Below are 13,591 nucleotides of genomic sequence, written 5' to 3' on the forward strand. Positions count from 1 at the left end.
TGTATTTATTTATTTATTTATTTAATAAAGGCTGTGGTTCAATGTTTGGGAGTAACTTCTCACACGTCTCACATATTTATCATAACCGAATAGAAAAGGTGATTTTTAAGCCTGTTTAAGTCCACTAGGTAAAGTGTGGACCGCAGAAAGCAGTCTTGGATCCCTGCCTTTCTCTTTGTCTGGTTTAATCCCTCCTCCGAGGGAGCTAGGTGGAGAGGGTGGAGGTGGTGGAGTTCTCTTACCGCGTGATTTGAGCCGAAGTACCGCGAGATCACACCGACGTCACTTTAAGCGCGTAGTTTGTTGTTGGCGGAAAAGAAGATCCAGTCTGAAAGTCGGAATAAAGTCTTGTATTCAGCAGCAGCCTGAGCGAGAGTTTCATATTTAATGTTTCAGCGAAGTGACTCGTGACTACATGGAGTGTTTTTGAAACACTGATTTGAATTTGTTAAACTGTCGCACTTTACAGAAGCTAAAGCGGTGAGTGTCTTTGTGTTTTGCTCAACAAGCTGTAGATAGCTAGCTTGACAGAGAGTAGCCAAAGCTAACAGTAGCATGTTAGTTTAGCTGTAACGAGGAAGTCAAACAGAGCTTACAGTAACATTAGCTGTACACATTCCTCATCCATCTGATGATAGTTTGTCAGGTTAATATAATACTCTGCCTAATGTAACTTTAATTTCTATTACAATAAGGTGACATGTAACGCTATTGCAACGTTGTCAGTAAATGTTCAACTAACTTTTAATCCTTAGCATTTCTGGCCTCTCTAAGTTTCTCCATTTATTTATCTCAGATGGATTTGTCTCCTGTCTGCACTGAGAGCATCAGCATGGACGGATGTGTCATCAAATCTGACAGAGGACACAGGAAAAGTAAAGTCCCAAGTGAGTTTCACCCTTTATGACAACTATGTTTTGGAAAATAATTAAAGAAATGGAAATATTTATATGGGTGCACAAACATATCGACATATTTACAGCTCTCAGACATTATATGTACTGCCAGTGTCCTATGTATTTCTGTGTTGTGTGCCCTGATATTGAAGGTTCCTTTTATTTATGTTTTTATGACTAATGGTCCAATGTGTTTTTCTGTATTATTTGTCTTAATCCTTGTTATCCACTGTACAGCACTTTGGTCAGTCTATGCTGTGTTTAAATGTGCTTTATAAATTAAATTTACTTACTTACTTTTACTTACAGTGTTTGTCTGTCAAAATAGGGCAGCATTTGCACATTTAAAATTGTAAAAATGTATTTCTTTAGATGGTAGTTTTGTACAAAGGCTTGTCTGTCATTTACTTGCACCTTTCCACTCACTTTAACTTGTATTGCGTCTGTTGTTTTGAGATGATGTTAGTGGGGGAATGTGGGAAATGATCCTGCAAACTTGTTGTGCATCTTTAACAGCATCACTTGTTCTGTTTACTTCCAGGAGATGTGGAGATAGATATTGAGTTACTCTACAAAGCTGTTCCTCAGCTGACCAAGGTTTTCCGCATCATAGACAAAATTGGAGAAGGTAGACTTAAATTTCTCTTTTTGAGTTTATATTTTATCTGCTGGAAAGAAACTTTTCTCAGGATAAATACAGCAGTTGCTTGTAATTGCATTTATTTGAGCACCACAGGTATTCATGATGTGCATTTGTGCATCAGGTACGTTCAGCTCAGTGTACTTGGGTGAAGCCCGGATGCGGGATGGGAGCAGAGAGATGTTTGCCCTGAAGCACCTCATCCCAACCAGCCATCCTACACGCATAGCCGCTGAGCTTCAGTGTCTCACTGTTGCAGGGTGAGTCCAGCACAGTTTATCACTTTGAAACGTTCATATTTATTTCAAGGACTTGAAATAAATGAGTAAGAATTTAATTGTGGTTGCATTTTGCAACCGGTTTTTAAGACAATGCAAGTGTTATTTATTTATGCGAACAAGAAGTATGGTCTGTCTTTGTGAGAGGGAGAGGGTCTTGTCTGTGTGGAGGTGGTGGATACACCCCTCCACCGAATTTTGTGTTACTGTGTTAGGAATCTACTGTATGTATTGCATTTAGAGGCTATGTGAGATTTTATACAGACCTATTTCGATGTTGACACAAGTCTGTGAAACAGCTAAATTCTTAGGAATGGCAAAATGGGGAAATGTAAGGAACATTTTGATTTCTTGCTTCAAGGTTATTTTAATCCCATAACAAATTGGTGTGTGGGCTCTTCATTTGTCCAATGTTGTATGATTCAGCTGAACCTACGCACCTCAATACACTGACGGCTGGGTTGGCAGGACGTGCAGCATCAAGCACGCTCATTTACATATATTCATGTGTGTTTCTATCAGTGTTTCTGTAATGATTCTTGGCAGCAAACGCCCCAAATTGAGGTCACTTGAGATGACTTCTGTCCTCTCTAATGTGTCCTTTCTTCGCTTTGCAGAGGCAGAGAGAATGTGATGGGAGTGACGTACTGCTTCAGGAAAGAGAACCATGTGGTGATTGTAATGCCCTACATGGAGCATCGAGCTATTGTGGTATGTACATTGTTGCACATCAGTCATGTGTTGGCTGTGGAAATGTAAGTGTAAAATCTTCGGATCTAATAAAACTGTATTCACCAGGACATTATTGGCTCATTGAGTTTCGAAGAGGTCCGTCTGTACATCTACCACCTGCTAAAGGCTTTGAAACACATCCACCAGTTTGGTATCATTCATCGTGACATCAAACCAAACAATTTCCTTTACGACAGGAAAAGCAAAATGTAAGTAGTTTTGTCCATCTATGTAATGTACAGCTGTAGAGCTAGGTCTGAAATCTTAGTCATTATTGTGACATACACCGATCAGGCATAACATTATGACCACTGACAAGAGACGTCAATAACACTGACCATCTTGTGACAATACAATGTTCCGCTAGGAAGCCGTTGGACCTGGCGTTTGTGTGGATGTTACTCAGACATGTAGCACCCACCTAAACCAGAGCAGACACCCCCACCCCATAGCAATGACACTCCTTGACGGCAGCAGCCATCCCCAGCAGGATGTAGCCTGACACAGGCACACACACAAAAACAGTTTAGGAACAACTAAAAAAAACATGAAAAACAGCACAAGGTGTTGACCTGGCCTCCAAATTCACTAGATCCCAAACTGATCAAGTATCTGTAGGATGATCCACAGAGGCCCCTCCTCTCAACCCACAGGACCCAAAGGCCCCCACTTACAGCATTCTGTACATTTTAGAGGCACACGTGAAACCTGATCACCTGTGCCTCCAAAATGTCCAGAAAGGTGGTCATAATGTTAAGCCAGATAGATGTCGTCTTACTGTCCCTGGACAATTGCATGCACATTATATATAAAGAATTCATTACTGTGTACTTCTATATGCAGGTATGCGCTAGTTGACTTTGGCCTGGCTCAGGGTACAGCTGACACCCAGATTGAGCTACTGAAGGTGGTGAGGCCGAAGCCATCACAGAAAGGTGGAGGGTCCACGGGGAAGCAAGATGCCACACAGCGGAGCAAAGCGCCACTTAAACTCCACCCCAAAGCAACCACCACAGCCTCCTCCTCACTTCCTCTGCCTCCTCACCAGTCGGTGACTCTGCCACCTTCCTCTTCATCTTCCTCCACTACTACCACCACATCCTCTTCAGCCTGTCGCAAAGCACCGGTTAAGAAAGCACGCACTGTCGTCACTACCGTCACCACCTCCTCTTCTCGCACAAAGCACACAAAGGTGTCTGCACTGAGTGGATTTTCTACCCTTTCTGTCTTTTGTCAAATAGGAACAGAGCTCTACAGACATTACAGTTCAGTGATTTACTTGATGGCTGTATTAAAGTGTCCCCTTCAAATCTGTTTGTGTTCTGTTTGCTGCACTAATTTGCTGGGTTGTTCATACTCCTGCCATCCACGTTTGTTTCCATTAGGATTTGACAGGGCTACGCAAAGTGCCCCGGCCCGTGTTTGGAGAGAGGAACATGAACAGCTGCACACCAGATCCTTCCACCACCAAACAAGCTGCTCCTAAGACAGAAGTAAGCAAGGTGAAAAGTGAATCTTTGGAAGATTTTGAGAACAAGAATTCTCGTCTTTGTTGGTCTGAGCAGCTTTGGCAGTGTTTCTGTTATTTGGCTTGTATCACAGAAATATGTTTTGTTTTTTATTTAGTCAAGAAAGTTAATAAATGTGTATATGTTTGATCGTATTACTGTAACCGCAGTGTATCTCAAAACTACTGCAAAAACGAATGCCTGAATATTTTCTAATTTACTTCAAAGAAAAAATTTGCAAATGTTATAAAATACATTTTTCACTGTAGTCTTTATATTTCACCTCCGTACAGTCATCTGTTCAGATGGTAAAGCCCAGCACAACAGAGGATCCAGCCAACCGAAGGTATTCTTCAGCCAGTCGGGGCCCGCTGCCTGCCATCACCCAGAGCAGCAGTCAGAAACCTCAGAGGGCCGTACAGCAGGGTCTCACCTGTAACTGCTACCTTACTGACCGTGTTTGCAACGTCTGCATGTCCAGGTAAACACAAAACACACAAACATTTACAAGGAAAGAAATTAAATGCTGTGATATGTAAGGCAGCATCGTAAACATTGTAACGCACCTGTGTTCTCATCAGAAATCTGTTGTCAACCTTATAAGGAAACATAGGCAAATATAAAGATCTATTCTTGTCCCAAACCATTCACTTTGAAACATAAACAATATTATAATATTCAAGTGAAACCCTCAGTATTTTATTTAGTATTTTTTCTGTTTTGTGTCTTGTTCTAATCAAAGTCCTAAATTTTCTTGTTTGTGACTGAAGGAAGCAGCAGGTGGCACCCAGAGCGGGAACTCCAGGATTTAGAGCACCAGAGGTCCTCACGAAGTATCCCAACCAAGGCACAGGTAGGTGTCTCAAACTATTATTGATGTACACAACTAATAGAAACACTAATGTGTACCAACACTCCTGCAGCTAAAGATGGGGAGAAAGTTTGTATCAGGAACCTAAACAACACTACTAACCGTCTCTTATGAATGTGCACCCCTCCCCCCCCCTCCGTTGTGTCTTCCTGTGCTGCAGCTATAGACATGTGGTCAGCAGGTGTGATCCTGCTCTCACTGCTCAGTGGTCGTTACCCGTTCTTTAAAGCCAGCGATGACCTGATTGCTCTCACTCAGATCATGACCATACGCGGCTCCAGAGAAACCATCCAGGCCGCTAAATCTTTTGGTGTGTATTCATATTTTTTTATTCTAGAAACATTAGGCACTTTGAGTCACTTTCTTTTTGCAGGAAAACTGGATTTTTGCTGTAGAATAAACTGATTTTGGTTGTTGGACGTCATTCAGGTAAAGCGGTGGTGTGCAGTCGGGAGCTTCCTCAACAGGACCTCAGGACACTGTGTGAGATGCTCAGAGGACGGAGGCCATCACCAGATAACGAAGTCACACCACTTCCTGAAGCTAGCAGAGACTCCACTGCCACCTGTCGTCACAAGATCCAAGATGACACACCCACACACCGTCCCACTGAAGAAACAAACAAGCAACACAAAGACGGAGCAGGTGAAGCCCCTGCACCTTTCACTTCTAGTCTCCCAAAACAGGAGGATTCAGGCAAAGACACCAAAACTCACCTCACAAAACAGAGCTCACAGACAGATCGCAAGGTGGAGGAAGATGAGCGGGGATGGGACAGAGTCCCTGATGATGCCTACGATCTGCTGGACCAGCTGCTGGACCTGAACCCTTGCACCAGGATCACAGCTGCTCAGGCGCTGCAGCACCCGCTGTTTAAGGACTTGTGAAACCGTCTGTTACATCTGCAGATCACTACAGGCTCAGTTCAAACAGAATGGAGAGAAGTATATGTGTGGAAAAATGAACTGAGTGAGCTGTGGTACCTGACAGTCTATAAACATATATGTTCATGGTTCACAGGATGCAGGTCAAACTTGGTGGCTGTGGTGTAAACCACAAGATGAGCATTTTAAAGAGCTCCATTGGCTCAAAGCATCACACTGGCTGTTTTTATAAAAGATTGAAGTGTTTAAAATTTAGACAACAGGTATTTTATATTGTTAGTCTGAATCTTGTAAAGAGGGAATAGTCTAAATGTTGTTTACTATTGTCAGAGCCGCCATATTAAGTTTAACTATGAAACAGGTTTTAATTTGAAGGTGCATGTGAACACCATCTGTGTATTCTGTGTGTATGTGGATGAATGTTGTTGTATGAGTCAGTTCCAGCTGTATTTATTTCTAACACTGCCCCATCTCTGATTTTATAATAAAGGCAAAAACTAAATAGTTATTGTCGGTGTTAATGTATATGGTTGTTCAGGTTTAATGTGAATGCAAAATGAAAAAAAGCTGTGTCATTTACTAATGAAACTAAAGTGTTCATTTGATGGATTTCATATAAACTAATTTTAAGGGGACTATAATTACAGCAGTCGCTACTGAACCAAATAAAATATTGCCCTTGTTATAATTAACCGTACAAGAATTAACACTTTTATTTAAGGGAGTACAAAAATGCGACATTTATTACAGAAGTTATACAAACTTCTTAGACATTTAGGAGCCTTACAGATGATGTATGTGATATTTATATATTTCACATTTGTACTTAATTATGAAAAAATACAGACCGGCTGAGGAGAATATCAAACATGAAAAACGAAAACAAAGTAACACTAGCAGTGCGTGCTGTTAACTCTTCGAGCTAATCCATATGTACGATCTGTGCACACTTAAAGACTCTCCGTTGTTCTTTGCTAGCCCCTGAGATGACGATGAGTATCTGTGGTTGTCCATCTTTACAGTTCGTCTTTGGCCTCAACGAGTTCCTCTATCCGCACCAAGACGCTCTCGATCATGTCAAACGTGTGCAGGGCTGAGTGCAGACCCTGTGAGGAGCCATGCAAATACAGTCAGGTCATCATGCTCTTTATTAGTGGCATTTTATTTGTCATATGAACATCAGCCGTTCACTGACCTGAATCTGTGACTCTGATGTCATGTTCGGCAGCTTCTCGTCACCAACGGACACAGAAAGCACAGACTCCTCTGTGGAAATCACAATCAGAAATCTTTTAATGGTGCTAAAGGTTAAAAAAATGACTTTGGATTTTGTCTCCAGGCTGAGCATGTGACCACAAGAAGCCTGCGATAACTCAGCAGATGAATTTACAACACGCATGCATGGAGTATGAATAGTGTTTCTATGTTGTTTGAGAACTAAAATAGATGATTGACAATAAGTACGCAAGTGTTGCTCTGACCTTTAGCCTTCTTCTTCTTCTTGCTCTCTATGGTGTTCTGCAGCTCTCTCTCATAGTGAGCTCTGGACATGTTCAGTCCAACACGCAGGGGCTTCATGAACGTGTCTTCTATCTTATAGAGCTCCGTCCAGATGCCTGTCTGCACGGTCAACAGCAGAAAAACGTCAAGTTTTTGTGTAATTTTTTGTGCATTCACCTCAAGGGCTTTTAAATATTCAAATCAACACTACATTTATACTCTGTGTACTGTTCGGCTCACCTGGTTCTCTGTCACTTTGTCTCTGATGATCAGGTAACGTAGCAGGTTCAGAGACTCCATGACTCTGAAGACAAAACCAGACAAATGTTCATTCTTAGGCACCAGAACTTTCAACTACAGCATACGTACTGTACATATTGGCCTTTTTGTTGACTTCTGCTGAATGGAGTTGTGTCCCTGAAGAAACTAACCAGTATATGTGTGTGTCTGTGTGTGTCTGTGTGTGTCTGTGTGTGTGCGGACCTGTCCAGGTACTGCAGAAGGTCAGTCTCTGGGCCGCCTGGAAGACTAAGAACCTTACGCAGCAGAGGCAGCAGGTGGACCCCTTCAAACCAGATGTTACCGTTACCTGGCTGGAGACAGACGCAGAGGTTTTTAATGACGACGCCCGCCAGCAAATGCAGCAAATTATGAAAACAACGAAGCCAACGACAAGCTAAATTTAAATAGCACCTCACCTGCAGGGCAACATTGATCTGATTCTTGATATTTTTTATGACGTAGCCTTCGACTCCCGAGTGACTGCTGGTCTGCAGCATGTACCTGGGATGTACATTGCAGTGAGAGGCGGTACAGAGGACAACATTTCTACGCAATTTCAAGAGGGAAAGATGGAGCTTACTGGAAGAAACGGTACTTGGCTTCAATGTCAAACTTGTCAATGCTCAGCTGAAACACCTTCAGTCCTTTAGTTCTCTGGGGACAAACAGGTAAAAGCATCTACTCTTTCAGAATAAAAGACTCAAATGACACATCACAGCGTGTGAAGCTATTTGTGTTGTCCACTGCTAAAAAATTTTGTTACCGCCACCGTTTAAAACCTCATGTTTGTGGTTTTGAAAGAAACGCCGGGGTCTCATGAAATGTCGTGGGAAACACTGTTATCCAAGTCGTTACAACTGATACACACTGTATTAAAATTTTGCACAAAAGCACTAAATTATCAACAGACTTACCAAATGATGCTGTGGACATATCGTCATGACCTTCACCAAGTTCTGAAAACAAGCAGGAATTCAATAACTCAGTGTGAAGCACAGCACAGTGAAAAACAGCCCGACAGTAGGAGAACAGTATCAGAGGTGTTTGTATGATAAAGTGGATAACTTTGTTCACCTGAGGGACTGTGAGGAAGGTTTTGATCTCCAGCAGATCTGCAGGCAGACTGCCATCCTCCACCCGCACCAGACTTTTCTCATACAGCTCCTGTGTGACGGGAAATAACAAACACTGATGAAAGTTGAGCCGAACAGAAGATGTTTTTCTGCGTGCGCGGTAGAGAAGATGATACGTCTGTGAAGATTCTTAGATATCCGGGTCATGGTAGATTCAAAAAAATAACTCAAACCCAGTCATGTGAGTTTCAGGTGGGCACCATCCACACATGGCTCTAACACAAAACAAAACTTTTACTACTGAAGAAGCCAATTCAAAACAACCCGTGTTGGTCATTTCTAACCCCACCGGCAGTAGTTCTTTCTATATTACATCCACTACTTTATGTCTTCCAATTGTACTAAAACCTGCAGCATAAACTATCACAAGTGGGAGGAAGTTTGGAGTTAGTATTGACTCACCAGTCCTTTCTGAATCTTGAAGTCGTCAGTTCTAACAAAACAAAATCAGTTAGAAATGAACAAAACTCAAATACAACAGGAAGAGAAGAGTGGCTTTATGGTCGTAGGCTGAGTAAATACCAGAAACATTAAATAAGGATATATTATGAGTTAAGAAATACAACTTTGTCTGTGTAGTTTTCTACATTGTATACTGATAGATGAAGTATACTGTATCTTTTGACACAATGGGAGCGACTTAAAAGGGTCACTTTGAAGGATGAATTAACGAACAAATGCAGAAAACTGTGCCATTATTTTGTAAAAGCCAGATGAGTTACTGTGTTACGTATTCACCTGGACAGGAGGAGGAAGATGTGCTCCATGTTACTCCGAAGAGCAAAGACAGGACTGTAAACACAGAAAGAGAGAGCTACGATGATGAACAGCAACATTTAAATTCAAAAGGTTCTTAATAAAATGGATAATTTCCAGTGAAAAAAACATAGTGTACATAAATGTCCCAGTACTCTTCAATCGAAGATTCTCCCTTTGACATACCTGAAAACACTGGGGAATGTATCTGCAGCCAGGTGATGGACAAACACCAGGTGAGACAAGCTGGCTAGAGAGTCTTTAGGATAACGGACCTCCTCCTCCAGGAAGCCTGCAACGTGCTTCCTCTTCAACAGAGGCTGGTACACCAGGCTGGGGAGGGGCTCTCCGATAGCACCGAGGATGTTCTGTACAACACACGCACACAGGGAATCACAGTTAACATGATATCTGCCCCGTGTTCACCCTCAGGATGAAAGCTCCAGGACGGCACACTGGCTAACACAACAAAGTCCTCAAGTGCATGGCAGCGGTTCAGGAGAAGATGACTGCTATCAACTCCGTGAGAATATATCCAGCTCTGCCGATAGTATTTGTCCCAGAAGCAGAACAAAAACAGGGGTCAGAACCTACTAAGACCCAGCATTGGACAGCTCAAGGCAGGATGTACAGCAACAGTTTACGGCTCATGAAGCCTTTGAGAGGGAGAACATTTGGTACCACCAAGCTGGCCGCAGACACAGAACAGCAGGGCTGGAGATGTCAACTCTTTGTGGCAACATTCACTGCAAGGCTGTTTGACTCAGTGTCAAGGACCTATTACAGAATTTACACTCAATTTAGAGGACAACGTCAGACTTTCCAGAATATTCTGATGAATGATTTACCAAAATCTCTGTGGCAAACGTCCTGAGGGGAGACACAGGCAGCGTGTCAGGATCCTTGAGTTCTATCTCCAACAGAGGGTGACTCAGAGTCTTCATACAGCTGCAGGATTGAAAGAGAGACAGTCAGCCTTGACGTCATTATCAAGAAGACTCATTAGCTCCTTACTTTAGTGATGTGAGAGATCACACATGGAGAAAAATTCTGGGTGACATTTCAGATTTTTCACTCACAATTTCAGAAGCTCTGTCCGCAGCTCGTCCTCTTTACCCTCCTGTCTCTCACTGTTTGGTAGTTTTTGTCCGGCCTCATGGACAAAGGGTTTGACAAAGTCTGTCAGTTCGGTGCAGCAGCGACAAAGCAAGAAGACGTCGTCCTCCTCTTGCTCCTTGGTGAGAGGGATCGGCAGTTTGGCCACCTGGTCCAGCACGGATGACAGGGTCATGCCCAAGGACGACGCCTTACGGCTGCCCAGGCCCAGCAGCACTGAGAGGAAGTGAAACGGTCAGTTCATTATATCAGAGGACATTATTTAAGATGCTGAAAAGGTTCTTTACCTTTCTGTAGGGGTTTCAACAGCAGATGGAGACTGTCTGCTATAGCGACAGGATCGTCCTGCTCCAGCTGCTCTAACAGGCCAATCAGCAGCTCTTTGGGTCTGCAGGTCTGGAAAACCAAATCCCATCATTAAAGGACGGTTAAATCATCAAAACAAATGTAGATTTGTCATCTGATCATGTTAAATTACAACTAATGTTTTATCTAATACTGACGCCTGTAATCATTGGACCAGTATTGACTATAGACTGATCAGATGAACAGACCTCTATCAGGTGGTTGAAAATGGCCAGACACTGAGGCAGATTCCTTTCTTCTTTCTTCAGCAGCACTTGAATCAGCGGAGGCAGCAGGTTCCAACCCATACTTCTCACTATAACCTTCAGAGAGAGGCAGATTCAGTTAGGCAGAGCAGTGTGCAACCACACTGTCACAAAAACCAGCGCAAGCTTTGAGAAAGGAACCTGATTCTTTTCATCCAGGACGATGCTGAGGACCTGAGCGCTGTTTCCCTCCTCGATGCAGCTCCGCCCAGCGATCGTGAAGACGTCATGATCCTCAGAGGTGTAGCTGTCATCTGGCAGAGCTTGCTGTGTGAAAGAGAAATGAATAAAGAGAGAGAGCATATAGACATGCCAATACGTCCAATAAGGGATTAAATAATTTGGGATGGTTGTTGATCATCAGAAAATAATCTGAGTCACAACATTTACTGGTTCTGCTTCCTGACATAAGAGAAACGGCTGCTTTCTCTGTTTTATATCAGAGTAAATTAAATATCTGACATCTTGGAATGATTAAAATATTAAAAGAACGTGTGAAGGCTCTACCTGTGTGACTCTTCCATGAGTAAATGAATATCATCATGTGTATTGCCTTGTCATGATTTTTATCTGAATACTTTACCCTATTTTGATACTATGCCAACTTAACTAACTAGATATGTTTACTCACGTACTGAACTTGAGTGTACTTCCACTAGACAACATTTTCAGAGGGAAACGTTGTGCTTTCTACTCCACTACATTTACATTTATCTGGCTTTATTTACTTTTCAGATTAATATTTTACACAGTCGATAATTTAACTACATTGGTAAAGATTAAACCAGTCATTTCAACCTTTTTAGTCAGTGTCCCATTTCAGACGTCTGCAAGGTGAAACCAGCTCCAGCAAATAGTGATTTTTCCCTCTAAAATTCTCACCCGACTTAACTACAGTAAATATTCAAATGATCCAATATGTCAAAACAATTAAGATTAGAGGAAAAAATCCTTAAAACTGAAAACAGATGTTTGTATTAAAACTTTTCTACTCTATCACCAATTTATCATTTAACAGCCCCGCAGATTTATCTGCTGTTCTGTCTCTAGATGAATCTCACCTGCAGCACCTACAACAGTAACATCCTGATGCTTCAGTATCATTAATCTAATGATGTCATTAATACACCGATCAGGCATAACATTGTGACCACCTTCCTAATATTGTGCAGGTCTCCCTTGTGCCTCCAAAACAGTTGTGACTCATCAGAGAATGGACATGGTCCTTCTGAGGGTGTCCTGTGGTGTCTGGCAACAGAATGTTGTTAGTGGGGGCCTTTGGGTCCTTTGGGTTGAGGGGAGGGACCTCTGTGGATCATCCCACAGATACTTGATCAGTTTCAGATCTAGTGAATTTGGAGGCCAGGTCAACACCTTGTGCTGTTTTTCATGTTTTTTGAGTTGGTCCTAAACTGTTTTTGTGTGTGTGCATGTGTCAGGCTGCATCCTGCTGGGGATGGCTGCTGCCATCAAGGAGTGTCATTGCTATGGGGTGGGGGTGCCTGGTCTGGTCTAGATGGGTGCTACATGTCTAAGTAACATCCACATGAATGCCAGGTCCAAAGGTTTCCCAGCAGAAGACTGCACGAATGTAATGTATGCCTGATCGATGTATATAATGATATAAGTAGTCAGAGGCACCAAAACAAAACTTTAAATTAATAATTAAACTACATTTTCTTTCTAATACTTCTTTCGTGCAGGATCTTTTCTTACAATTAGGTATATTTACACTGCTTATTAGAAATTATACTTATGTAAATTATCTGAATACTTCCTTCACAACTGGTTAAAGTGCAGCTAAAACAGAGGTAGTAAAGAATTATCTCTATAAGCATCCAGGTTACTTGTGGTAGGTGACTATCAGTAACATTTGGAGAGATGTAGAAGAAGACTTACACATCTCTGGACCACATCACTGAGCTGCTCCAGAGCCATGCCTGATTCTTTAGGTTGGGTTTGCCTTCATACAGAAATCCTCCAAAAACAAAGAGGACACATCAGGTCAAAACTATGCACACAGTACTATGTTATAATGTGATGGCTCAAATGGTTGAAGTCAGATATTAAACTGTATGCAAAGACAGACAGATAAAACCAGATCAAACTACAGTAAACAGAGAGACAGCAGAATGGATGCTAGCCCTCATAACTGTGAATTAGCTTCACAGTTACACAGGAAATAAATCTTTTCTCGGTGACATCTTGGCTAACCTAACACAGTCGCTTTTGCTAAGCACCGTTGTCTCCAATAAGAGAGACAGACAGGACATGCTACCTTAGCTTCATGTCACAGACAAGCTTGTGAATCCACCACGACACGCTACCTGAGAAGAGCGCGAACACAGCTGCGCGAACTGACCGTCCCGGCTACCGTAGAAGGA

The 13,591-nt window shown here is 42.3% G+C and overlaps 2 protein-coding genes across 4 annotated transcripts; one reads left to right on the forward strand and one right to left on the reverse strand.

The window, feature by feature from the left end:
- Window positions 1–132: 132 nt before the first annotated feature.
- On the forward strand, window positions 133–5,812 carry cdc7 (cell division cycle 7 homolog; the record flags this gene model as incomplete). Of its 3 annotated transcripts, none has more annotated exons than XM_084546369.1 (12): window positions 133–480; window positions 797–887; window positions 1,438–1,524; window positions 1,661–1,796; window positions 2,432–2,525; window positions 2,613–2,755; window positions 3,390–3,738; window positions 3,932–4,048; window positions 4,348–4,535; window positions 4,825–4,907; window positions 5,086–5,235; window positions 5,355–5,812. In XM_084546369.1, the coding sequence occupies exons 2-12, from the start codon at window positions 797–799 to the stop codon at window positions 5,810–5,812; spliced, it is 1,896 nt and encodes a 631-aa protein (XP_084402495.1). In that variant the 5' UTR covers window positions 133–480. The 3 variants fall into 3 exon arrangements, with proteins under 3 accessions (XP_084402495.1, XP_084402496.1, XP_084402497.1); XM_084546370.1 differs by having other exon boundaries at window positions 3,932–4,039; XM_084546371.1 differs by having other exon boundaries at window positions 3,390–3,453.
- A 963-nt stretch (window positions 5,813–6,775) lies between these two features.
- glmna (glomulin, FKBP associated protein a) lies at window positions 6,776–13,565 on the reverse strand. The gene is made up of 19 exons (XM_084546373.1): window positions 13,486–13,565; window positions 13,107–13,185; window positions 11,349–11,474; window positions 11,151–11,264; window positions 10,884–10,992; window positions 10,560–10,812; window positions 10,329–10,428; window positions 9,667–9,848; window positions 9,463–9,516; window positions 9,127–9,157; window positions 8,666–8,755; window positions 8,506–8,547; window positions 8,172–8,245; window positions 8,008–8,092; window positions 7,793–7,902; window positions 7,550–7,613; window positions 7,291–7,429; window positions 7,005–7,075; window positions 6,776–6,915 (listed from the first exon to the last, which is right to left on the reverse strand). Exons 2-19 carry the CDS (start codon window positions 13,143–13,145, stop codon window positions 6,826–6,828), a joined length of 1,773 nt encoding a protein of 590 aa, XP_084402499.1. The 5' UTR covers window positions 13,146–13,185; window positions 13,486–13,565; the 3' UTR covers window positions 6,776–6,825.
- Window positions 13,566–13,591: the final 26 nt, after the last annotated feature.

Source organism: Chelon labrosus (assembly GCF_963514085.1).
Source record: "Chelon labrosus genome assembly, chromosome: 6".
Taxonomy (NCBI): Eukaryota; Metazoa; Chordata; class Actinopteri; order Mugiliformes; family Mugilidae; genus Chelon; species Chelon labrosus.